This window comes from Lithobates pipiens, unplaced genomic scaffold, assembly GCF_037356315.1.
Source record: "Lithobates pipiens isolate NorthernLeopardFrog02 unplaced genomic scaffold, aLitPip1_a1.2 Scaffold_28, whole genome shotgun sequence".
NCBI classification, from domain to species: Eukaryota; Metazoa; Chordata; class Amphibia; order Anura; family Ranidae; genus Lithobates; species Lithobates pipiens.
The window spans coordinates 89,408-117,219 of record NW_027507789.1 but is presented as its reverse complement, the minus strand read 5'-3'; the positions used below and the strand labels follow the sequence as shown (position 1 = coordinate 117,219).

Below are 27,812 nucleotides of genomic sequence, written 5' to 3'. Positions count from 1 at the left end.
TGGTCTGATGTATGGAGGAAGGTGATCTGCTCTGATGTATGGAGGAATGTGATCTGCTCTGATGTATGGAGGAAGGCGATCTGGTCTGATGTATGGAGGAAGGCGATCTGGTCTGATGTATGGAGGAAGGTGATCTGGTCTGATGTATGGAGGAAGGTGATCTGCTCTGATGTTTGGAGGGAGATGCTCTGCTCTGATGTATGGAGGAAGCTGATCACTGATGTATGCTGAAGGTGCTCTGGTCTGATGTATGGAGGAAGGTGATTGTATGGAGGAAGGAAGGTGATCTGGTCTGATGTATGGAGGAAGGTGATCTGGTCTGATGTATGGAGGAAGGTGATCTGCTCTGATGTACGGAGGAAGGTGATCTGCTCTGATGTACGGAGGAAGGTGCTCTGCTCTAATGTATGGAGGAAGGTGATCCGGTCTGATGTATGGAGGATGGTGATCTGCTCTGATGCATGGAGGAAGGTGATCTGCTCTGATGCATGGAGGAAGGTGATCTGCTCTGATGCATGGAGGAAGGTGATCCGCTCTGATGTATGGAGGGAGGTGATCCGCTCTGATGTATGGAGGAAGGTGATCCGCTCTGATGTATGGAGGAAGGTGATCCGCTCTGATGTATGGAGGAAGGTGATCCGGTTTGATGTATGGAGGAAGGTGCTCCTGTCTGATGTATGGAGGAAGGTGATCTGGTCTGATGTATAGAGGAAGGTGATCTGGTCTGATGTATGGAGGAAGGTGATCTGGTCTGATGTATGGAGGAAGGTGATCTCCTCTGCTCTATGCTGAAGGTGATCCGGTCTGATGTAGGGAAGAAGGTGATTGTATGGACGAAGGAAGGTGATCTGCTCTGATGTACAGAGGAAGGTGATCTGCTCTGATGTACAGAGGAAGGTGATCTGGTCTGATGTACAGAGGAAGGTGATCTGGTCTGATGTACAGAGGAAGGTGATCTGGTCTGATGTACGGAGGAAGGTGATCTGGTCTGATGTATGGAGGAAGGTGATCTGCTCTGATGTACGGATGAAGGTGATCTGCTCTGATGTACAGAGGAAGGTGATCTGCTCTGATGTACGGAGGAAGGTGATCTGCTCTGATGTACGGAGGAAGGTGATCTGCTCTTATGAGACTAAAATTTTACTTTTTGGCTATCAAAGAAAACGCTATGTCTGGCGCAAACTCAACACATCGAATCAGCCCAAGAAAACCACCCCCACAATGAAACATGGTGGTGGCCGCATCATGCTGTGGGGGTGTTTTTCAGCAGTCGGGACTGGGAAACTGGTCAGGGTTGAGGGAAAGATGGATGGTGCTAAATACAGGGATATTCTTGAGTAAAATCTGTAGCACTCTGTGTGATTTGAGGCGAGGACGGAGGTTCACCTTCCAGCAGGACAATGACCCCAAACACACTGCTAAAGACACACTTGAGTAGTTTAAGGGGAATCTGTGGTCAGACTTAAAGAGGAAGTAAACCCTGATGAGTTTACTTCCTCTTTCATTCCCTGCAAAGGCAAAGCATAATGGACTACTATGCATCGCATAGTAGCCCATTACGTGTCACTTACCTGACACAGGAGCCAGCGAAGTCGCCGCTGTCCCCTGTAGTCCGCCGCATCCATCTTGTTGGTGGCGTCTCGCAGCTCCGCCGCTGTCATTCGGCGAAGCCGCGATGACGTTACTCCCGCGCATGCGCGCGGGAGTCGACACGTGCAGCAGCTCCATTCTTGGAAATGCCGCGCTCAGTACGCATGCGCGCCGCTGTCTACGGCGCATGCGCCGTCGACAGCGGTGCCCGTTTTCGGGCAAATATCTCCTAAACCATATAGGTTTAGGAGATATTGCTTGGACCTACAGGTAAGCCTTAATCTAGGCTTACCTGTAGGTCAAAGTGGTTTGTAAGGGTTTACAACCACTTTAAAGATTGCTGTTCACAAGTGCAAACAATCCAACTTGAAGGAGCTGGAGCAGTTTTGCAAGGAGGAGGAATGGGCAAAAATCCCAGTGGTAATATGTGGGAAGACTCAGTGACTTATCCAAAGCGACTTGGAGCTGTGATAGCCGCAATAGGCGGCTCTACAAAGTACTCACTTTAGGGGGTGAATAGTTCTGCAAATTGACTTTTTCTGTTACAGTAAAGCCTTGGATTGTGAGTATAATTCGTTCTAGAAACATGCTTGTAATCCAAAGCACTTGTATATCAAAGCGAATTTAAACCATAAGAAATAATAGAAACTCTGATGATTTGTTCCACAACCATTTATTCATAAGTCATTCAGTTTATAGTCCATATAAAAAAAGATTCTAGCAATGTGATTGGTTGTGTAACCAAAAAATGTTCATCCACAAATGGAAGCCTTCTCAAGGGGATTAGAAGCAAAATCCAGAAGGAACAAATCTTCCATTCGGTTTGCAAGAAGCTACACATTGCCTCAGTTCTGGGCCCACTAACCCCAATTGACCAGAATCCGGACTTCCCTCCTGGTATTTCGCCTAAATCCGATGCTGACATATCTGCAGTGGAACCCATGAGAGCCAAATCCTTCTATCACAATGGTCAGATATTATCTTTTCAAGAAATTTTAGCTCGTTTCCCTGGAATGAAGATTCCTTTCTTTAAATACCTTCAAATAAGACATTTTTTGCAAAGCTCTAACTCCCAATCTCTGTGGTATAGAGACCACACGCCGTTCGAAAACGTATGCTCCAAAACAGACCCTCAAAGACACCTCATTTCATTTACCTATTCTTTAATGTTCCCAAATGCTTCTTTCTCAAATGACACCACATGTAAGAAATGGGTTAAAGAACTGTCCTTGGATTTAACACACGAGGACTGGCAGAACATATATACACACATACATTCAGGCTCCCTAAATGTTTCCGCTCAAGGAAATGGATACAAATTATACTCTAGATGGTAGAGAACGCCTGACCGAATTCACAAATTCCAATCTACTATCCCTCCCACATGTTGGAGATGTAATCTAGCGCACGGTTCTCTTCTCCACATATGGTGGGATTGTCCTTTAATCCAACCATATTGGAAGGAAGTCCATAAACTCATCACTAAAATCACAACCTATACCCCAGACTACACGCCAGCTCAATAGCTCCTGCATCATACATCTATTCCGCAATCCTCTTATAAAAGATCCCTCACATTACATCTTATAAATGCAGCAAAGCTTTGCGTCCCCGTTCATTGGTGTTCTTCCTCTCCCCCCACTATTTCTGAATGGCTCCGCAGAATAGAGAAAATAGCTGAAATGGAGGGCTTGATCTCTCAAGCGAAAGATACCCATATTAAATTTCATAAAACGTGGTCATGTTGGTCACATTTTAAGTGCTCGACTACATAGAACACCCTAATATCTGTCCCTGTTTAGCTTGACCTGGAGACTCCAACTTAAAGCGGAGGTCCACCCTAAAGTGGAGCTTCCACTCATTGGAACCCTCCCCCCCTCCGGCGCCACAATTGGCACCTTTCAGGGGGAGGGGGGTGCAGGTACCTGTACAGTACAGGTATCTGCACCCACTTCCGGCGTAGATTCTGCAGAAGCTACGCCCCTTTCCGCAGAATCTACGCCTTTCTGAAGGTCCCCCACTGCCTGCTGGGAAACACACGGATCCCAGAGACAGCGGGGACCATCCTTATTGCGCAGCGCGACTCACGCATGCGCAGTAGGGAACCGGGAAATGAAGCCGCAAGGCTCCACTTCCTGATTCCCATACCCAAGATGGCGGTGGCAGCACCTGAGAGACGATTGAGAGATCGGCTTCGGGTGCCGACATCGCGGGCGCGCTGGGCGGGTAAGTGTCATTATTTTAAAAGTCAGCAGCTGCAGTATTTGTAGCTGCTGGCTTTAAAAAAAAAAACAAAAAAAAAAAAAAACGGCGGACTCCCGCTTTAATATAATATAATAAATTACATTTCACTGCTTTTATATAGCAGCTTGTACTCAATTCTGGATACTAATCCCTTATAAGGTAGACAACCATGTTGGTTGTAGCTCAGATTAAAGCCATTCAGACCACTACCTTATATATAGTCTGATGTTAGGACAGTCTGATCCCATTAGGGGTGTGTGAGATAATATGGAATTTACAGATTCATTGTTACTCTAGTTTGTTACACCTTTTTTGGTTTCTTATGAGATGTAAAGCTGGCGGGGATCCGCCCAGGGCCTGGGGTATATGAGCTGGGACAGACAGACAGTTCACTCCTCCACTGTGCTCCACTAGGAAGAGATCACTCCTTAATTCTACATATGGGTAATAGTTCTATGCATGTTTTTTTTTTTTTGTTTCGTTTTTCTTCTCTCCTTTTTGCACATACATTGTTTCATTCAGAGCACTGCACATACTTTTTTACACATTTGAATTGGATGATTTTGTATTTCCCCATCATCCATTCCCACTTATTTAACACACATTTAGCCTTCTTCCATTTCCCAATCATTCATGTATATTTCATTCACACACACTTTTCAGCAATTAGCTATATTCATTCAACACGTTCAATCCAACACTCAGTGTCCTGCTTTTGGTTTTTTTTTGTGACCCATCACACCTTTCTTTTTTCTCTTTCGCAGATTTGGGTAACACACATATACATTTAGTACCTAGTGGACCTGTGTTGAGGATGTCTGTTTCGGTTCCCCCTGGTCTGCCCCCTGACATTGTTGGGGGATGGTCTGAACCCTGCCTCAACCCCGGATGAGACGGTTTTATCCCAGCTCTAACAGTTCCCATTGCTGGAAGTTCTGCCCAATCTTTGGGCTATTTTGTAAGTCACTTTATCAAGCAAGTGGACCAATTTGATACTTTCTCTATTTAACTGAGGTTCCACCTATATTAACATTTGTCATATTTATTTGCTTTTTTAGTAAAAACATGCATCTCACCCCTGATGACTGGCAAGAAGCCAAGAAACGCGTCGGGTTCTCAAACTAAGGATGCCTACCTAAGCTTATTTTAATCCTTGATAATATCAACTTTTGTCCTATTGAGTTTGCACTCGTTCATGTGATTTTATGATTTTTGATTTATGCATTTCTGTTATGAACTGCATCCATGCATGTCCATTGATTTGTCTATACTTCTAGATTCTATGATTACTATTATGAAAATATATTGAGTGTATATCCATATTTATATTACTGTACTACTATTGTATGCATTCCGATCTTGGACAACCCCTAGTGGCTATTGATTATAAATTAAATCTAAATCATTTTATTCACATGTATTCATACATTGTTATTTTCAATTGACATGCTTCGTTTAAAGTCCCACTTGTTCCCCTTTTCTTTTTACATAATGTACCTACTTGGTACTGCAGCAGGTCACTTCTCTTTAAACTTTGAGCTCATATAGGTGTGATGCTCGGGTGCCCACCAAGTCGCCCTTATATTGCCATGTGCCCCAAAGAACCAATAAATTCCAACCAAAGTTATACTCCATCTCTTAATATTTTAATGTTAGATTTTTTTTTTTTCAATGCAACATAATTTTTGTGTTTTTTTGGTAGAGATATTTACTATAGTTTGATTCTTAAAAAAAAAAAAAAAAAAAAAGGGAAAAATAAAATTCAACTGACACTCGAGAACATAACATAAAACTATAGTGGAACAGAATTTCATATTTATAAACCCCATTCTCTGCCAGAAGGGCAAAAAACAAAAACAAAAAAAAATTGAAATTTAAAATAATAAAAATCCTGATCCATGGCAGGACCACCTGACGAAGAATTGGTTAACCTATTGCACTTTGTGAAGAATTTTTTTTTGTTTTTTTATTTAAAAATAATAAAAATATATATATTTATATAATTCATATTCTTTTCGCCTCTTCCCGCCTCCGCAGAGCAGGGGTAGTCGGTCGGACGACGCCTGGTCTCGCTCCTCTGGGGGCGGTCGGCGTCCTTTTTATGTTGGTTTCAGGTGGAAGAGGTCATAGCAGAGATCTTATTGGTTTATTCCAGTCTCATTTGAGTTCCATGGAGCAGGTAAGCACGGAACGTGGGCTTCTGTCTGTCCGCCAGCCGAGCACCGGGCGATCGGCGGCTTTAAAGGGATGCGATTTTTTTTGTTTTGTTTTTTACATATGACTTTAGCGTACAGACACAATGGAAAGATAGGAAACAAAAACACTGATCTTATTGCACGTAGCACTGCAGCCAGAGAGGAAAGTCGGGTTCATGCTGCGGCATCTCTCCGTCTGGTTCGCCCCCCAGCTCTTCCGTTCATTTAATTTGCCATTTGCTAGAGGCGGGGTCAATCGACGTACATCGGAGAGCTGGGAGTGGCCGGCATCTGATCCATGATTCTAATGACGTATCCGGCAACATCGACGTTCCGCTCCTCGTACATCATGATGAACGAGTGTTTCTGCACAACAAAAAGTCTAAAATTAAAATTTTCTTCAGATTTTTCATCTCTCCACCTAAAAACGGATCTTTCAGTTTTCTGTCTACTGATTAATATGGTCACAGACAGCCCAATAGTGAGGTCTCCACGTCCAGGATCTACGCCCCTTTCCTCCATCCTCACCTCCACAGCCTCCGCCCCTTTCCTTCCTCTTCACCGACACAGCCTCCGCCCCTTTCCTTCATACTCGCCACAGCCTCCGCCCCTTTCCTTCCTCCTCAACGCCAAAGCCTCCACCCCTTTTTCTTCATCCTCGCCACAGCCTCTTCCCCTTTCCTTCATCCTCACCGACACAGCCTCCAGCCCTTCATCCTCACCGACACAGCCTCCGCCCCTTTCCTTCCTCCTCACCGACACAGCCTCCGCCCCTTTCCTTCCTTACCGCCACAGCCCCCGCCCCTTTCCTTCCTCACCGCCACAGCCCCCGCCCCTTTCCTTCCTCACCGCCACAGCCTCCGCCCCTTTCCTTCCTCACCGCCACAGCCTCCGCCCCTTTCCTTCCTCACCGCCACAGCCTCCGCCCCTTTCCTTCCTCACCGCCACAGCCTCCGCCCCTTTCCTTCCTCACCGCCACAGCCTCCAGCCCTTCATCCTCACCGACACAACCTCCGCCCCTTTCCTTCCTTACCGCCAAAGCCCCCGCCCCTTTCCTTCCTCACCGCCACAGCCTCCGCCCCTTTCCTTCCTCACCGCCACAGCCTCCGCCCCTTTCCTTCCTCACCGCCACAGCCTCTGCCCCTTTCCTTCCTCACCGACACAGCCTCCAGCCCTTCATCCTCACCGACACAGCCTCCGCCCCTTTCCTTCCTCCTCACCGACACAGCCTCCGCCCCTTTCCTTCCTCACCGCCACAGCCTCCGCCCCTTTCCTTCCTCACCGCCACAGCCTCCGCCCCTTTCCTTCCTCACCGCCACAGCCTCCGCCCCTTTCCTTCCTCACCGCCACAGCCTCCGCCCCTTTCCTTCCTCACCGCCACAGCCTCCGCCCCTTTCCTTCCTCACCGCCACAGCCTCCGCCCCTTTCCTTCCTCACCGCCACAGCCTCCGCCCCTTTCCTTCCTCACCGCCACAGCCTCCGCCCCTTTCCTTCCTCACCGCCACAGCCTCCGCCCCTTTCCTTCCTCCTCACCGCCACAGCCTCCGCCCCTTTCCTTCCTCCTCACCGCCACAGCCTCCGCCCCTTTCCTTCCTCCTCACCGCCACAGCCTCCGCCCCCGCCCCTTTCCTTCCTCCTCACCGCCACAGCCTCCGCCCCTTGCCTTCAGCCTCAGCCCCTTGCCTTCAGCATCAGCGCCACAGCCTCCACCCCCTTTCCTTCCTCCTCAACGCCACAGCCTCCGCCCATTTCCTTCATCCTCACCGCCACAGCCTCCACCCCCTTTCCTTCATCCTGGAGTCTGGATTAGCTACAAGTCTGTAAGGGAACCCCCCCAAGTGATGTTCAAATATGAAATGTTCTTTCATTTGACTGAATGCTGTGAGCTTCTTACAATGTTCATTAGAAGTTGCAGTGAGTCTGATAGAGCCCCGCCCCATCTCACCTTCTCCTTCCATTCATTGGATTTCAGTCCTTTCAATCAGAGGGCGAAAATCACAGGACGACGTTGCCTAGAGTGGTCTGCATGCAACTGCAGCCTGCTTAGGAACGCCCACCCCTCCAGACTGAAACGCACCAATCAAGGCATTCTGATATTTAAACTCCTCCACCCAAGAGCCCGCCCACCGCTTACATCAGGACTTGTGAGGACGGCATGTACAACATTCTGCTGGCCTCTCCTACCAGCCATGATCTGTGTGCACCGCATAGAGGAGCACAGAGACCCTGTAAGGACATCTTCGGATCTGAACTAAGGAAGCGAACACTCACCAGAAGCTCTCTGTACTTTGGCCTCTTAGATTCGTCCTTCGTAAGGCTGCAGGAAAAAAAATAAAAGGAAAAATAAAATTCAACAGATTTCAATCAAAACCAAAACAATCCTCCCATTGTGTCAGAGATGTTGGTTGTGCAGCCGCTGTACCGACATGCGATTTCTAGATAATTTCCTTTCCAACATGTATTCCAACTTCAGCCGTTAGAGGGAGGAGAATGAACACCCTCCATCCTCCGCATCCGCTGGCAGGACAACCAATAAGGCTTTTGGTAACGCACATGTGCAATGCTGCCTCGGACACACCTTGTTAGCGCTGCACACTGATTTGAAGTCCCAGGAGGCGGAGCTATGACAAGGAGTCATGTCACACGAGGGAGCAAATTACACAAGAAGTTCAGATGGCAGTCCCACCAATGAGAATACAGTAATAAGCGATTCATTTTTGAAATTTTTTAAGTTGGGTTTAACTACCTGCAAATTTCAAAATTTGTTCATTGGATGTTTTTTTTATAGTAGAAAGTTAAAAATATTTTTTTTAATCAAAATTTTTGGTTATAGGGCAAAAAATAACGCAGTGCGGTATTGCCAAAAATGGCCTGGTCACGAGGGAGGGGGGGGGGGTAAATCTTCCAACGGTCAAGTGGTGAATAAGCAGAATTTAGCTTAAATCAAAACGTACTAACTACAACACACCAGCAGGTGGCAGCAAAGGAGCACTCAGATTTCCTATTACAAGTCGCAGGCTGCAGAACATTAAGCTTCCCAGTAGATGGCAGCAAACACAGAAAGATTCAACCCAATAAGTCGAAACAGAAGATCAGTGAAAGTTGCCGTAATCAATAGCAAACCGAAGATCTATAACAGATCAGATGTGAATACTCAGAAATGGTCTGAGAAGGATTGGTCCCCGATCTTACGTTCTGCTCTGGACGGATGAGATTTGGTCACAACACACCACTGAGCCAAACAGCAACTAATCTGAATTCAAACTTAGAGCGGCTGTCCCAATATCTGTCAATTTCTGATTGGTTGCACAGGGGTCCATTGATCTGTTAAAGCCGGAATTCTTACTTCTCTAGATCTACCCAATCAGAAACATCATCTACCATTTAAAGTTATAGTTTAGGTCTCTGAACTACATGTCCCATCATGCATTGCTTTTCAAGGTGAAGCCCCTCAGCTTGGTTGTTGCCAAGTCACAGTGCAAGTCATTTGTTACAGCAGCTACTGATTGGACAGGACAGCCAGAGAAGCCAGCACTCAGCTCCGCCCACCCCCGACCAGGCTGGCAGGACTTATGGGATACAAGAGATACAGCGAGGAAAAAAAGTATTAGATCGGCTGCTGATTTTGTGACAAAGAAACGATCGGTCTATAATTTTATTGGTCAGTTTATTATAACAGCGAGAGACAGAACAAAAATATCCAGAAAAACATATTTAAAAAGAGTTGTAAACTGATTTGTATTTTAATGAGTGGAATAAGTATGTGAACCCTTCGGAAACCATGACTTAGTAGTTGGTGGAGAAACCCTTGTTGGCGATCAGAGGTCAGACGTTTCTTGGAGTTGGCCTCCAGGTTCGCACACATCTCAGGAGGGATTTTGTCCTCTTTGCTGATCCTCTCCAAGTCATTAAGGTTTCCAGGCTGATGTTTGGTAACGCGAACCTTCAGCTCTCGCCACATATTTTCTATGGGATTAAAGGTCTGGAGACTGGCTAGGCCACTCCGTGACCTTCATGTGCTTCTTGAGCCACTCCTTTGTTGCCTTGATGGTATGTTTTGGGTCATTGTCAAGTCGGAAGACCCATCCATGACCCATCTTCAGTGTTCTGGCTGAGGGAAGGAGGTTCTCACACAAGATTTGATGGTACATGGCTCCATCCATCGTCCCTTTGATGCAGTGAATTTGTCCTGTCCCCTTAGCAGAAAAACACCCCCAAAGCATAATGTTTCCTCCTCCATGTATGACGGTGGGGGATGGTGTTCTTGGGGCCATAGATCCTCCATGAATGAAGGTGGGGGATGGTGTTCTTGGGGTCATAGGACCTCCATGTATCATGGTGGGGGATGGTGTTCTTGGGGGTCATAGGACCTCCATGTATCATGGTGGGGGATGGTGTTCTTGGGGTCATAGGACCTCCATGTATCATGGTGGGGGATGGTGTTCTTGGGGTCATAGGACCTCCATGTATAACGGTGGGGGATTGTGATCTTGGGGTCATAGGCAGCATTCCTCCTCCTCCAAACACTGAGTTGAGTTGAGGTCAAAGATCTGGATTTTGGTCTCCTCTGACCACAACACTTTCCCCCGGTTCTCCTCTGAATCATTCGATGTTCATTAGTGATCTTCAGACTGACCTGTACATGTGATTTCCTGAGCGGGGAGACCTGTACATGTGATTTCCTGAGCGGGGGGATCTTGCGGGGGCTGCTGGATTTCAGTCCCTCACGGTGTAGTGTGTTACCGATTGTTCTCTTGGTGACTATGGTCCCAGCTGAGATCATTGAGAAGATTCTCCGGTGTAGTTCTGGGCGGATTCCTCACCGTTCACCTGATCATTGGACCTCCACGAGGTGAGATCTTCCATGGAGCCCCAGACCGAGGAGATCGATCGTTATTTTGTGTTTCTTCCATTTGTGAATAATCCACCAACTGTTGTCACCTCTCACCAAGCTGCTTGGCGATGGTCTTGTAGCCCATTCCAGCCTTGTGTAGGTCTCCAATCTTCTCCCCGACATCCTTGGACAGATCTTTGGTCTTGGCCATGGAGGAGAGATTGGAATCTGATTGATTGCTTCTATGGACAAGCTGAGATTAGGAGCACTCCCTTTAAGAGAGAATTCTCCTAATCTCAGCTTGTTACCTGTAAAGGAGACACCTAGAAGCCAGAAATTTTACTGATTGATCGGGGATCAAATACTTATTTCACTCATTAAAATACAAATCCATTTATAACCTTTATATTTTACTGGATATTTTTGTTGTTGTTCTGTCTCTCAATGTTATAATAAACTGACCAATAAAATTATAGACTGATCGTTTCTTTGTCAGTGGGCAAACGTACAAAATCAGCAGCTGATGAAATACTTTTTACCCCTCATTGTAGTATGGTCCATCAACTCAAGGAACAGGTAGGTTCCTACAAATGTGGCTAAAACTCCCATCAAAGTGTGGGAAAATGGACCAATATATGCCAATTAAACAGATGTATGGCTGCGACCATTTGCCACCACGCTGACTCTACTCGGTGCTGCCCCCTACTGGACATCGGCCGGACCTGAGACAGAACCAAAAAATAAAAAGATTAAAAAAAATGCTCACCACAAGTTGACAAAGTTGATGAAACTAGAGGAGAATTCCCGTTCGTCGGAGTTGCTGAGCTGCGGAGGGTCGCCCTTCACCACCTGTGTCAACTGATCGAACACGCTGTTCCATTTGGGGTACGGGAACCTCCCGGTTGCCAACTCATACTGTGGAGAGGAAGAACACGGTCAGAACCTTCATACCATGTACAGTACTACAAATCACCTTCCACAGCCTATCAATATCTAGAGTACACTATAGATCCCCCAACTGCTAACAGTACGATCACCATGTCGTCCATCCCCCCCCCCCCACAACAGTTCTTGTGGGACTGACTGCTAACCAGATCATGATTGAGTTTATCGGGAGATTATATTTGTACTTGGTGGCAGTCTGTGGATTGGATGACGAAGAAGGTTGTGTTGGAAAAAAAAAATTTCAAGATTATAGCGAATTCTCTCACCAATGTGATGCCAAGACTCCATACATCGGAACGCACGTCGTAGCCTTGTCGGGACGCACTCGGGTCTATTCTCTCCGGCTGTGGGCAGAAAAAGGAGACAAGTGAGACTTCAGGGGGAACACAAACATAGGGGCAGAATTTACCATTTTGTCTTTTTTTGCCATCTCTCTCCTTTCCGAATTATTTTTTTTTAACCTTTGTCCAAGTTTAGATCGGTTTGTACCAAGCTGGTTATCTCTAGAAGGTCACCAACAGGGGGAGCACCAGTGAAATTAAAGCTCTATCTAGGGAAACCTGGACCACCTTACTCCTGCTGGTGACCCCTCTAGTGATATAAAGATCTATATAGAGGAATCAGGACCTCCTTCCTCCCACCGGTGACCCCTCTAGTGATATAAAGATCTATATAGAGGAATCAGGACCTCCTTCCTCCTGCCGGTGACCCCTCTAGTGATATAAAGATCTATATAGAGGAATCAGGACCTCCTTCTTCCTGCCGGTGACCCCTCTAGTGATATAAAGATCTATATAGAGGAATCAGGACCTCCTCCCTCCCGCCGGTGACCCCTCTAGTGATATAAAGATCTATATAGAGGAATCAGGACCTCCTTCTTCCTGCCGGTGACCCCTCTAGTGATATAAAGATCTATATAGAGGAACCAGGACCTCCTTCCTCCTGCCGGTGACCCCTCTAGTGATATAAAGATCTATATAGAGGAATCAGGACCTCCTTCCTCCTGCCGGTGACCCCTCTAGTGATATAAAGATCTATATAGAGGAATCAGGACCTCCTTCCTCCCGCTGGTGACCCCTCTAGTGATATGAAGATCTATATAGAGGAATCAGGACCTCCTCCCTCCTGCTGGTGACCCCTCTAGTGATATAAAGATCTATATAGAGGAATCAGGACCTCCTTCCTCCCGCTGGTGACCCCTCTAGTGATATAAAGATCTATATAGAGGAATCAGGACCTCCTTCCTCCTGCCGGTGACCCCTCTAGTGATATAAAGATCTATATAGAGGAATCAGGACCCCCTCCCTCCCGCTGGTGATCCCTCTAGTGATATAAAGATCTATATAGAGGAATCAGGACCCCCTCCCTCCCGCTGGTGACCCCTCTAGTGATATAAAGATCTATATAGAGGAATCAGGACCTCCTCCCTCCCGCCGGTGACCCCTCTAGTGATATGAAGATCTATATAGAGGAATCAGGACCTCCTTCTTCCTGCCGGTGACCCCTCTAGTGATATAAAGATCTATATAGAGGAATCAGGACCTCCTTCCTCCTGCCGGTGACCCCTCTAGTGATATAAAGATCTATATAGAGGAATCAGGACCTCCTCCCTCCCACCGGTGACCCCTCTAGTGATATGAAGATCTATATAGAGGAATCAGGACCTCCTCCCTCCCACCGGTGACCCCTCTAGTGATATAAAGATCTATATAGAGGAATCAGGACCTCCTCCCTCCCACCGGTGACCCCTCTAGTGATATGAAGATCTATATAGAGGAATCAGGACCTCCTTCCTCCTGCTGGTGACCCCTCTAGCGATATAAAGATCTAAATAGAAGAATCGGGACCTCCTTCTTCATGCAGGTGTCCCCTCTAGTGATATAAAGATCTATATAGAGGAATCAGGACCTCCTTCCTCCTGCCGGTGACCCCTCTAGTGATATAAAGATCTATATAGAGGAATCAGGACCTCCTTCTTCCTGCCGGTGACCCCTCTAGTGATATAAAGATCTATATAGAGGAATCAGGACCTCCTCCCTCCCGCCGGTGACCCCTCTAGTGATATAAAGATCTATATAGAGGAATCGGGACCTCCTTCCTCCTGCTGGTGACCCCTCTAGTGATATAAAGATCTATATAGAGGAACCAGGACCTCCTTCCTCCTGCCGGTGACCCCTCTAGTGATATAAAGATCTATATAGAGGAATCAGGACCTCCTTCTTCCTGCCGGTGACCCCTCTAGTGATATAAAGATCTATATAGAGGAATCAGGACCTCCTCCCTCCCGCCGGTGACCCCTCTAGTGATATAAAGATCTATATAGAGGAATCGGGACCTCCTTCCTCCTGCTGGTGACCCCTCTAGTGATATAAAGATCTATATAGAGGAATCAGGACCTCCTCCCTCCCGCCGGTGACCCCTCTAGTGATATGAAGATCTATATAGAGGAATCAGGACCTCCTCCCTCCTGCTGGTGACCCCTCTAGTGATATAAAGATCTATATAGAGGAATCAGGACCTCCTTCCTCCCGCTGGTGACCCCTCTAGTGATATAAAGATCTATATAGAGGAATCAGGACCTCCTTCCTCCTGCCGGTGACCCCTCTAGTGATATAAAGATCTATATAGAGGAATCAGGACCCCCTCCCTCCCGCTGGTGATCCCTCTAGTGATATAAAGATCTATATAGAGGAATCAGGACCTCCTCCCTCCCGCCGGTGACCCCTCTAGTGATATGAAGATCTATATAGAGGAATCAGGACCTCCTTCTTCCTGCCGGTGACCCCTCTAGTGATATAAAGATCTATATAGAGGAATCAGGACCTCCTTCCTCCTGCCGGTGACCCCTCTAGTGATATAAAGATCTATATAGAGGAATCAGGACCTCCTCCCTCCCACCGGTGACCCCTCTAGTGATATGAAGATCTATATAGAGGAATCAGGACCTCCTCCCTCCCACCGGTGACCCCTCTAGTGATATAAAGATCTATATAGAGGAATCAGGACCTCCTCCCTCCCACCGGTGACCCCTCTAGTGATATGAAGATCTATATAGAGGAATCAGGACCTCCTTCCTCCTGCTGGTGACCCCTCTAGCGATATAAAGATCTAAATAGAAGAATCGGGACCTCCTTCTTCATGCAGGTGTCCCCTCTAGTGATATAAAGATCTATATAGAGGAATCAGGACCTCCTTCCTCCTGCCAGTGACCCCTCTAGTGATATAAAGATCTATATAGAGGAATCAGGACCTCCTTCTTCCTGCCGGTGACCCCTCTAGTGATATAAAGATCTATATAGAGGAATCAGGACCTCCTTCCTCCCGCTGGTGACCCCTCTAGTGATATGAAGATCTATATAGAGGGATCAGGACTGACTTCCTCCCACCAGTGACACCTCATTTGGTCCCCTATCATATCTGCCCCATCCAACACCCCCACCCCTATATCCTTCACAGCAGTGCCCCTTGCATTGGCTACCTCACAGGGGCACACAGCAGAGCGGAGGGCAGGAGACACAGCAGTTTAGATGGAATTGGGAAGCTAACTTTCCATATTAACAAGCTGGTGATTGGTTGCTAGGACTGTCCCCCATCCTAGCAACCAATTACCTGCCTGTTAACTTAAAAAGTTATTTTGGGCAGCTCCCGCTCCCACCCTCTGTCCAGTGCTAATCTATATATAGGAATCAGGACCTCCTGCCGGCGACTCCAATATATAAAGACTTGCCTGTGCAATGTTTTTATGTGATTCGGATGTATAACTGTATCAAATGATTTGCTGAAATAAAGATAGAATTGCGGTCCACAGCACCACCCTGGTTTAAAGCGTTTGTGATATAGTAAAAAAATTTCAAGCGAAAACTGTTTACAAAATATTCCGCCTCCAGCCAGGTGTATCAGTGACTGTAGTCACCCTGCCAAGTCCAGAGAACAACACACCCATCACGGGAGAGACGGCGCCTCATCTAGATTAATGTTCTTCAGATCCCCTCGTGTGTGTCCTTATTTCAGATCCAAGACCCCAAGCACTGAAGGCCATCAGCATGACAGCCAGGCAATTTGTATTTTCAAAGAAGAGCTTAATGTCACACTTCATAGTCTCATATCACACTTCCCCCCGCTCCATCCAAAAGGAAATGGAGAAGAACCCATCCCCCACACCTACAAATATCGCAGATTATCTGCCATTCACTTCAGTAGATCCGACCAATGAGCTCCTAGTTCTGAGATTTTCATAATTGGACCAATGACATTAAAAGGCCAAACACAAAGGGCCAACCACAACCTAGTATGGGGAAGCCAAGCGGCAGTATGGCCGGGAAGCCAGAAAAATGGATTCCAGGCAGCGATAGTGATGTCATCACCCTCCAAGCAGAGCTGGAACCCAACACCGACCACAGAACTCCACCATACCGCCGACTGGGAGGAAAACATTGAGAGTGAACAAACGATGAGAGACGCAGGACGATCCGCACACCGGGAGTACAGCATGTGCTTAAAGGGGCACACCACAAGACATCACCACTCTCCAGATATAAATTATAATATACAGGAATGACATCACCGCTCTCCAGATATAAATTATATTAGACAGGCATGACATCACCACTCTCCAGATATAAATTATATTAGACAGGCATGACATCACCACTCTCCAGCTATAAATTATATTAGACAGGCTTGACCATCACCACTCTCCAGATATAAGATATATTATACATCAAAGATGATGTCATTCCACGGTTTTCCTAGAAGAGGAAATAAAACAAACATTTAGTGGGACGGCCTATAAGGGTCTGTGGTGGGCGGTATGATGAGGCAGCGCTCAGCCTATCAGGACACTGCGTTGGATGAATACTTGTATGGCTGGCCTGGGATGTGCATGCGTGGTCGGTGACATCAGCTACTTGCAGAATAATTCATGAAATGCTGAGCCTATGACTAAGCGGCATCCAAAGGCACGCCGACGTCCTCACCAAATTCCTCCGCGGTTTCAACTGAGAAAATACCTCGGCTTACCCTGAGGGGGGGAGGGAATATCGCGGTGAGGTTATAATACGGAGAGACTATAAATAGCACATGACATCACTTGGTCCTGTGCCCATTCTACAAGCTTCCCGAGATTAGCTCATGTCTACACTTCAGTAACCCCGAGCGTCTCCGAATATTACCGCTGCTTAAAGGGGAACTCCGCTCTGACAGAAAGTGTCATCACATTTGTTTTCTCTTCTTTAACCACTTGCTTCCCAAACCAATTCTGCCACTTCTCACAGGAGTGTAAAAATCTGCCTTTTTAGTAGAAAAATTACACAGAACCCACAAACATATTTAAGCAGTGCCCCCCCCCCCCCCGCAACCTTTATAGCACCAGAGCGGCTTCACAGCAGCCAAATTTCAACCCCCCCCCCCCCCAAGGGGCAGAAAGGGTCTCTGCGGGAGGGGATATTCATGGAGTCTATCCTCAGTTCCCCTTCACATCACAGTGCCACTGCCCCTCCCTTTACATCACAGTGCCGCTGCCCCCCCCTTACGTCACACTGCCGCCGCCCCCCTTACACCACAGTGCCGCCCACCCCTTTACATCACAGTGCCGCCCCCCCCTTTACATCACAGTGCTGCCCCCCCCCCCTTTACATCACAGTGCTGCCCCCCCTTTACATTAATGTAATGACTGCTCTGTAAGCGCTCTTTATAGAGCAAAAAGTACAGTGCAGCGGTAATCAAATGCCACCAAAAGAAAGCGATTTCTGCAAAAAAATAAAATTGCATTTGGGTACACGCAATGCCGTACGACAAAAAATGGCCTGGTCATGAAGGGGGGGTAAATCTTCTGGAGGCCAATGGGTTAAAGCTCAACATGGTTGTACAATGGACGGGACTTTCCACGTACAGCTCTGATCATCAAACATACCGGGGCAGTTTGATTTCGGGTGGGGTGGTCCTTTAAATAAAGAACTGCAGCCAGAACCAAGCTGTGCTCCAGCTGTGGGAAGTCGCCTGGTTGCTGATGTTGATAAATCGGTCGGTCGTTATGTAAGAGCCGAGCAAAGTGACTCACCACACTAGTGAAGGGTGAATCCTTGGCGTCAGACGTCACCTCTATTACTGGGATAGGAAGTCCCAGCCTCGGAGCATTCCTCTGCGCTGAGCTAACTCTGGGAATGACCCAACAACGTTCCTGGTGACGTGGAGAGCTGCCGAGTCCTCGCCGCCTTCACTCAACTGCCAAACTTGGCTCGGAAACTGAGATACCAGATACTGGTGACCTCACATGGAACGCAAAAATAAATACCTTAAAGGGCCAGTATATGGCGGCCAATTGGATCACAATGTATGTCTAAAGGAGGGCACAGAGAAGTAGGGGGGTGGCGTACCCCCAACTCACAGAGAAGTGGGAGGGTGGCGTACCGCCAACTCACAGAGAAGTGGGAGGGTGGCGTACCGCCAACTCACAGAGAAGTGGGAGGGTGGCGTACCGCCAACTCACAGACAAGTGGGAGGGTGGCGTACCGCCAACTCACAGAGAAGTGGGAGGGTGGCGTACCGCCAACTCACAGAGAAGTGGGAGGGTGGCGTACCGCCAACTCACAGAGAAGTGGGAGGGTGGCGTACCCCCAACTCACAGAGAAGTTGGAGGATGGCGTACCCCCAACTCATAATGTCAAGAAAGATCCTTCATAAAACAGCGATGGGCACGAGCTTGTTGTGTTTGAAAATAACGGCTTAAACAGAAAGGACAAAAATTGTGTTTTTTATGCATTTTGCTGATAGAGAAAAAGGTGCCGAAAACGGCTGCAATTATGGGGTTTATGTCATTAGGTCATGTCACTTAAAAACCGCATAAAAAAAAAAAAGTAACATAGATTCGTTTTCAATGCATTTCCAGGGGGATGTGGGTTTGTTTATTTTATTTTTTTTAACTGACCAAAAATGCAGCAAGATTTCTGACGCCACCACAGAAGCGCACCGAACCCGCGCGAGGAAATACTGAGAACTCAAGGGATGCATTTTTCCTGAGCTCCTCTTGTGCTAAAGCTGCCAATAATGGCCAACATTCATATTCATGATATTAAAAAGTTGAATATAAAATATATTTTATATGTATGTATATATATATATATATATTAATATATATATATATATATATATATCACACACACTTTTTTTTTTTTTTTTTTTTTTTTATAACCGTTCATTAAGTTTAGGCACCAAAAACGCAATTTCTCTCCTTGTAACATTGTGAACACAACGAACCACAGAGGACCGACATCTATACAGTGTGGACACTACGAACCACAGAGGACCGACATCTGTATATTGTGAACACAACAAGTCACAGAGGACCGCCATCTGTACATTGTGAATACTACAAACCACAGAGGACCGACATCTGTACATTGTGAATACTACAAACCACAGAGGACCGACATCTGTACATTGTGAATACTACAAACCACAGAGGACCGACAACTATACATTGTGAACTTTAGCGCCATATGTGGGCTGCAGCGCAATTAAAGTCATGCTAGACTCCGGTTTAAAAAGAAAGAAGTTTTATTCCAATACAAGTTCTTAAAGTGGATGTAAACCCTCCATATACTCAATGAAGTGACGTTCCTCAGGTGATACACAGAGAAATCCTCCTACATAAGTTGTATCTGTTTATCTGCAGCCTTTTTTCCTCTACATCCAAAGTGCTGAATTTACACAATCTGCCAGCTTTGAAAAGCAGAGGGCAGAGAGCTAAAGTTACATCAGTGAGGAGAGATCTGAGAGATGATTGGAGGGAAAGCACACACTCCTTTCCCACACAGGAACAGAGGCTGTCAATCAGATGGAACTCCTCCCGTGTCACCATTTTTCTCTTGGTGTCAGGAAAACTTGTCAGAGGCAGCAGACAGAAATGACGTTTAGCGCTCTGGACTGAGACAAGAGTACACTATAGAGGGATAGGCTTTGTGAGGGCTCAACAGCAGTTCAGAGAGTGGCGATAAAGGGGAGTACTCAGAATGGTCGGGGGTTGAGTAGTGGGGTCCCCCAGGGTTCTGTGCTGGGACCAATCCTATTTAATTTGTTCATAAATGACCTGGAGGATGGGGACGGGGGAAACAGTTCAATCTCTGTATTTGTGGATGATACTAAGCTAAGCAGGGCAATAACTTCTCTGCAGGATGTGGAAGAAGATCTGAACAAATGAATGGGGGGAGGGGCAACTAAATGGCAAATGAGGTTCAGTGTAGAAAAATGTAAAATAATGCATTTGGGTGGCAAAAATCTGAATGCAATCTATAGACTGAGGGGAGAACCTCTGGGGGGGATCTAGGATGGAAAAGGCCCTGGGGGTCCTAGTAGATGATGGCTCCCCCTTCCACCAGGGTCGCCCCACCAGAATGCCCCCTTAGATGACAGGGTCCCAATCAGAGTACCCCTTCATCAGAATCCCTGTCAAAGTTCTCCCTTACAAGATGCAGCCTCTGCAGACCTGAATCCTCATTCTGTGTACATCGACAATATGCCTACAGGCCAGGTCTGGCCCCCGGGCCGTAGTTTGGACATCCTGCTCTATACAATACGGAGATGTGAGCGTTGTATGATGGCTAAGTCTGCGGCTCAAGTGGTTATGTGGTTTTTGACTTCCTGATGCGTAGGGGGAAATAGGACACGTGGGCGAGACGCACATTGTACCTCTGTCCCTACAAGCAGCAACACGTGTGTTCAGCACTGAGCGCAGTATTGACGAGTCACAGAATGATCTGCCCCCGGAGCGTTAAAGTGAACCTGTCATGATAGAAACCCAGGGCTGTCACTCCTGATCTCTCACCTCCAAAACAGTTACTTGCACCAACACATGGGGGGGGATTTACTAAAACTGGAGAGTGCAAAATCTGGTGCAGCTGTGCATGGGAGCCAATCAGCTTCTAACTTCAGCTTGTTCAATGAAGCTCCGGCGAAAAAACCTGGAAGCTGATGCAGAGCTGCACCAGATTTTGCCCTCTCCACCTTTAGTAAATCTCCCCCCTAAAAGTCTCTGATGTTAAACAAGCATGCAGCAAGTAAAGTCACAAATCCTGCACTGAAGAGACACAGAACATTGACACCTGACCAGACCCATCTTTACAACCCAACCACCAAACCACACCACAGAGGCGCCGTCACCAGACACCGCACCACAGAGGCGCCGTCAACCAGACACCACACCGCAGAGGCGCCGTCACCAGACACCGCACCACAGAGGCGCCGTCACCAGACACCGCACCACAGAGGCGCCGTCACCAGACACCGCACCACAGAGGCGCCGTCACCAGACACCGCACCACAGAGGCGCCGTCACCAGACACCGCACCACAGAGGCTCCGTCACCAGACACCGCACCACAGAGGCTCCGTCACCAGACACCGCACCACAGAGGCTCCGTCACCAGACACCGCACCACAGAGGCTCCGTCATCAGACACCGCACCACAGAGGCTCTGTCATCAGACACCGCACCACAGAGGCTCCGTCACCAGACACCGCACCACAGAGGCTCCATCACCAGACACCGCACCACAGAGGCTCCGTCACCAGACATTAAACACCAGACACGGCTACTCACCGCCATGTACGGCCGGCAGCCGGCATCCCTCGTCTTGGCAATGGAGTCCACAAGCTGCCCGCTGATGCCAAAGTCACACAGCTTAATATTTCCATTTCTGTCCAGAAGGATATTTGAAGGTTTGATGTCTGTAATGGGAGGAAGAATAAGATAAAAGACAGTTTACCATCAATTATTGCTCTTGGTTAGCCACCTGGACAATGGGATCTATCATTACATACTGAGGCCGCCATTGTCTTCATGAATGATAATGGAATTGTTTTCTAAAGCAATCAGAGCAACTGTGTTAAGCTTCATTCCCATTAGTGAGACTCCAAAGTTTTAAGACTTTGATGTGCAATTTACACTCTCTGGCACTCAAGTCACATCAAAGTAGTGCAAGAACTTTTCCAAAGTCACTGTGACTAAGTCACAAGGATTGGAATGGGTGCCAATGAAATCAATTGGCTGCAACTTGTGTCAAAAGTTGCATGACAAGTCTCACTAGTGAGAACGGAGCCGCAATCATGACCCATCTTCAGTGTTCTGGATGAGGGAAGAAGGTTCTCATCCAAGATCTTACAATACATGGCCCCGTCCATTGACCCCTCAATGCGGCAAAATCAGCCTGTACCTTTATCAGAGAAACAGCCCCAAATCATCATGTTCCCACCTCCGTGTGTGACTGTAGGGATGGTGTTCATGTTCCCACCTCCGTGTGTGACTGTAGGGATGGTGTTCATGTTCCCACCTGTGTGCGACTGTAGGGATGGTGTTCATGTTCCCACCTGTGTGCGACTGTAGGGATGGTGTTCATGTTTCCACCTGTGTGCGACTGTAGGGATGGTGTTCATGTTTCCACCTATGTGTGACTGTAGGGATGGTGTTCATGTTCCCACCTGTGTGCGACTGTAGGGATGGTGTTCTTAGGGTCATAGTCACCAATTTACTTCCTCCAAACACCACGAGTCGAGTTAATGACAAACAGCTGAATTTTGGTCTCATCCGACCACAGAACTTTCTCCCAATCATTTAGATGTTCATTGGGAAACGTCAGATGGACCTTTCCATGTGTCTGAGGAGGGAGGAGGAGGGAGGAGCGAGGAGGAGGGAGGAGCGAGGAGGAGGGAGGAGCAGGGAGGAGGGAGGAGCGAGGAGCGAGGAGCGAGGAGCGAGGAGCGAGGAGGGAGGAGCGAGGAGCGAGGGAGGAGCGAGGGAGGAGCGAGGGAGGAGCGAGGGAGGAGCGAGGGAGGAGCGAGGGAGGAGCGAGGGAGGAGCGAGGGAGGAGCGAGGGAGGAGCGAGGAGGGAGGAGGAGGGAAGAGCGAGGAGGAGGGAGGAGCGAGGAGGAGGGAGGAGCGAGGAGGAGGGAGGAGCGAGGAGGAGGGAGGAGCGAGGAGGAGGACTCGCTATGTTTGGAGGAAGAAAAATGGAGACTATGACCCCAAGAACACCATCCCTACCAGAGGTCGAGTGATATGGGTTTTTCTCTGGCCGATGCCGATATTTAGAAATCGTGGCGGCCGATGGCGGATATATAATGCTGATTTTTTTGGGCCGATTTTGAATTTATTCCCATCTCATAAAATCTAATAGACACCTTTCACACTGGGGCGTTTTTCAGTCGCTTTTGGGATAAAAATAGCGCATGTAAAGTGCCTGCAATATGGCTCCCCCGCAGTCCGTGTGGAAGCCCCGAGTGCTCTCACACCGAGGCGATGCGCTGGCAGGAGGTTACAAAAAAAAAAAAAAAAAGTCCTGCAAACAGCACGTTTAGAGTGGTATATACCCCTCCCCCACCACTCCTGCCCATTGAAATGAATAAGAACCACTGCCAAAGCGCATGCAATGTGTTTTGGCTGCGGCGCTTCACGGCGCATTTAACCTCTTCCTCGGCCGCTAGCTGGGTTATAAGTGCCCTGCTAGCAACCCGAATAGCGCCGCTAAAATGACGGTAAATCGCCGCTAAAACTAGCAGCGTTTTACCATCAACGCCTGTCAGCTCCAGTGTGAAGGCAGCCTTATGTAATAATTGATACAGAAAATTTCTTACATTTAAACATTAAACAAAACAAATCTCCAACCAGTTCACTTATATGTATAATTTAGATTTAAAAAAACAAAATATATATTACACAAAAACAAGTAATCAAAACTTTTGGATGAAAAAAATAATGGGCTAACTTTACTGTTTTTTTTTTTTTAATTAGTGTCTTTTTTCCCCCAAAAAAATTGCATTTGAAAGACCGCTGTGCAAATACAGTGCGACACAAAATATTGCACCAACCACTATTTTATTCCCTAGGGTCTCTGCTAAAAAAATATATATAAATAAAAAAATATATATAATTAATCAAAGTGATTTTCTAGCAAAAAATGCAGGATTTTTACTTGTAAGCATCAAGTGTCAGAAAAGATTTAGTCTTTAAATGGTTAAACTGAGAACTCTACATGCAGAGTTTAGTCCATTCAGAAGTGTAAACATGGTATCTCTTTGCTCTTTTATTAGCAGACTGCCCAGAGAGGAAAGAAGTGGCTTCACTGAAGACTCAGGAAACTTGCATTAACTTCTATTACAGAAGTCATTTGTAAGTCGCACTGCACAATCAGCCGATGCCTATGAATTAAAAAACGCCAAATATCGGCCGATATACATCGGTCGACCTCTAATCCCTACTGTCACACACGGAGGTGGGAACATGAACACCATCCCTACAGTCACACACGGAGGTGGGAACATGATGATTTGTGGCCGTTTCTCTGATAAAGGTCCAGGCCGACTTTGCCGCATTGAGGGGCCAATGGACGGGCCATGTATTGTAAGATCTTGGAGGAGGACCCTCTTCCTTCAGCCAGAAGACTGAAGATGGGTCATGGATGGGTCTTCCAGCATGACAATGACCCCAAACATACTGCCAGGGCAATAAAGGAGGGGCTCAAGAAGAAGCACATTAAGATCATGGAGTGGCCTAGCCAGTCTCCAGACCTTAATCCTATAGAAAATGTATGGAGGAGCTGAAACTTCGATTTGCTAAGAGACAGCCAAGAAACCTTCAGGATTTAGAGAAGATCTGTAAAGAAGAGTGGACCAAAATCCCTCCTGAGATGTGTGCAAACCTGATCACCATCTACAAGAAACGTCTGACCTCTGATCGCCAACAAGGGTTTCGCCACCAACTAAGTCATGTTTTGCTTGGGGATCAAATACTTATTTTACTCACTGAACTGCAACATGATCAGAGACTGCAGACACGGTACAGGAGATGATCAGAGACTGCAGACACGGTACAGGAGATGATCAGAGACTGCAGACACGGTACAGGAGATGATCAGAGACTGCAGACACGGTACAGGAGATGATCAGAGACTGCAGACACGGTACAGGAGATGATCAGAGACTGCAGACACGGTACAGGAGATGATCAGAGACTGCAGACACGATACAGGAGATGATCAGAGACTGCAGACACGATACAGGAGATGATCAGAGACTGCAGACACGATACAGGAGATGATCAGAGACTGCAGACACGATACAGGAGATGATCAGAGACTGCAGACACGATACAGGAGATGATCAGAGACTGCAGACACGATACAGGAGATGATCAGAGACTGCAGACACGATACAGGAGATGATCAGAGACTGCAGACACGATACAGGAGATGATCAGAGACTGCAGACACGATACAGGAGATGATCAGAGACTGCAGACACGATACAGGAGATGATCAGAGACTGCAGACACGAAACAGGAGATGATCAGACTGCAGACACGATACAGGAGATGATCAGAGACTGCAGACACGATACAGGAGATGATCAGAGACTGCAGACACGATACAGGAGATGATCAGAGACTGCAGACATAGTACAGGAGATGATCAGAGATTGCAGACATAGTACAAGAGAACAATGCAGCCTCACCAGTGCCCGGATCACACAGAGCAGCGATCTCCCGCTGTGTCACGGAGCAGGATTTGACTTGCACGGGCTGGGCGGTCGCAGTAACAAAGTCCCGCCTCCTATGACACGCATCACATTGATTCAATTTCCCGGCATTGGATCAGTGCACCGTCTATCACAGGAGGCGGGACTTTGTTACAGCGGCTGCCGAGCAATTTGGCTCCGGTGACACAGCAGGAAAATCGGTGCTTCGTGTGACAATGAGAGGAGGGAGGGGAGGACTGGGGCATGCCTAGATCCCCCCCCCCCCCCCCCACAATGGGCGGACCCGCCCCCTTATCGGCATCTTTTTTTTCTTTTGGGGCGAATGCAAAAAGCACCATTTTCGGCCGACATGTTTCAGTGGCCGAAATTTTGTTGCACCTTTACAAATTATTGTCCCCACTTTAAGCATCTGTAAGTGGTGGAGGGTCAGATGAAAAGTACAAAAAAAGAACAGACATCAATGGGGCTGCCTGCACAAACACCGCCGTATCCCTGTAGGGGGTAAACACTCCTTTAGTACACCTTGTGTGAACGAGGTCTAAGAGCTGGCTCATTCCATGCCACACAGGAAGGCGCTGTGCGATTCTCTGCCAGACTGCATGAAGAATGCATTCCATTTGTGATCTGCAGTGCGTGTCAATAGGAGGACACCCCAAAACACAGATCAGTCTGTCTGCATGGAACGTTTGTACCATGTGATCCGGTCACAACGCATCACGTATGATCGCCTTTCCTTCATCGGTTTCCTCATCTACACGCATTTTAATCGCTTTATACAGATTTCAATTCTGGTTACACATTTTCTCATTGTTTGGACCAATACCAGAGATAATTTTCTGGGCTCCTGGTTGCCCGCCACGATCGGTGAGACAAAAGGCCAAGATTTATCTATCCACTTATTATAGATGAATGTCTCGAAGTGGATGGAAGAGATCTTTGACATCGTATTTCAGGTCATTCCTTTCCTCGCTTTGTATATTTCACCTCATTTATTCTCTGGATTTTATGTTTCAGTTTGTATCATTTCTTGTGATAGGCCACAAAATGTGTTTTGGAAAAAGTACTGCATGCGCCACTTTTGGTGCGGTGCGATTCAAAACGAATAGGCTGAATTTGCACCATAGAGAACCCGCATGTGAATCGCACAGCATGTTCCTGTGCGGGGATGGTGTGAACCGGCCCTAAAAGGGGGGAATTATCCTTCAAATGTGCTTTTCTTTCTTACACAAGCACTGCTGTTTCCCCTAAATCACATTAATCTGGATTTTTATATAAACAGATATAAAGTAGCAAAATTAAACCTTCCTAGAAAAAACAAAAATAAAAAGTCATATGACAATATCACAAAGCATTGGCTCACCTCTGTGAATTATTTTCAAGTTTTCTTTTAAGTGGTTCAATGCTTTCACAGTCTGCCGGAGAAAGAAAAAAAAAAATCAATAGAGATTACTTTAACCAGCAACAATCAATCGGTTACAGAAGATATAATCTGACCGATCGCCGGTCCCATGGCTGACAACGTGTCAGGACTGCATGAAGGGCCAGAACTTCATGAATATAACATATTGCAGTCCGTCTCCACCACGATTTATCAGGGGTCTCCAAATCTCCAAACAAAGGGCCACTTTACTATCCTTACAACTTAAGGGGGGAGCGCCCCCCCCCCCCTTCAATGGTGCCAGCGGGAAGAACTATTCCCTACTGTTGCTGAGTGTGTGTGTGTGTGTGTGTGTGTGTGTGTGTGTGGGGGGGCCCACAGTTCTGAGAGCTCTGGTTTAGATCCATCACCGAGGAAATAACCGCCACCAGGGACACCATCGGCACGACTCCCCTCGGAGGAGCCCTGGAATGAGGTCTCAGTGCTCCTTCAAAATGCCAGCAGAGCAATCAGTGGAAATTCTACAATCGCTGTACACAACTGCGGTATATGTCAGAGCTATATACTGTCCATGTATAATAGTGATAAAGTACGATTGTGAGGGGAGATTAGAGTGTAAGCTCCTCTGGTGCAAAGACGGATGTGGATGTGATTGGCTCAGTGATCTCTGTACAGCACTGCGGTATATGTCAGAGCTATACAGATGGGTAAAATTTATAAAGTGTTTGGATCCATGTGCCTAGAAATAAAACATCGTAAAATAAATTAAAATATTATTATATATATATATATATATATATATATATATATGAAATGTACTCACAGCTAAAGTGATTTTGCCCAGGATCTCCTCTGGAATAACGTCATCTAATGAACTATATACATATTTGTAAAACTTGTCAAACGAGGTAGCCATGAGCTCCATACAGATCCAGCAATCCCCTGGAAGAAAGAAGAAGGTTCCTTGTCAGAAATCGTCACTTTTTATATTGGTCTCCAGACATCCAACTGGCCAAAGAGCAGAATGTCACTCATCAGGTTCCCTTCGGTCTGCACAGGATCTCCCGGAAGTCCCGCCCCCCTCGCAGGATTCACCGCAACTT

The 27,812-nt window shown here is 47.0% G+C and overlaps 1 protein-coding gene across 1 annotated transcript; it reads right to left on the bottom strand.

The window, feature by feature from the left end:
- Positions 1–5,774: 5,774 nt before the first annotated feature.
- On the bottom strand, positions 5,775–27,651 carry MAP2K4 (mitogen-activated protein kinase kinase 4; the record flags this gene model as incomplete). Its single annotated transcript, XM_077458529.1, is given in 7 exon segments — positions 5,775–6,395; positions 8,301–8,346; positions 11,630–11,778; positions 12,075–12,152; positions 21,403–21,530; positions 26,692–26,743; positions 27,533–27,651. Coding segments are annotated over 7 exon segments (686 nt in total), but the record flags the coding sequence as incomplete, so codon positions are not given.
- Between the last annotated feature and the right edge of the window lie 161 nt (positions 27,652–27,812).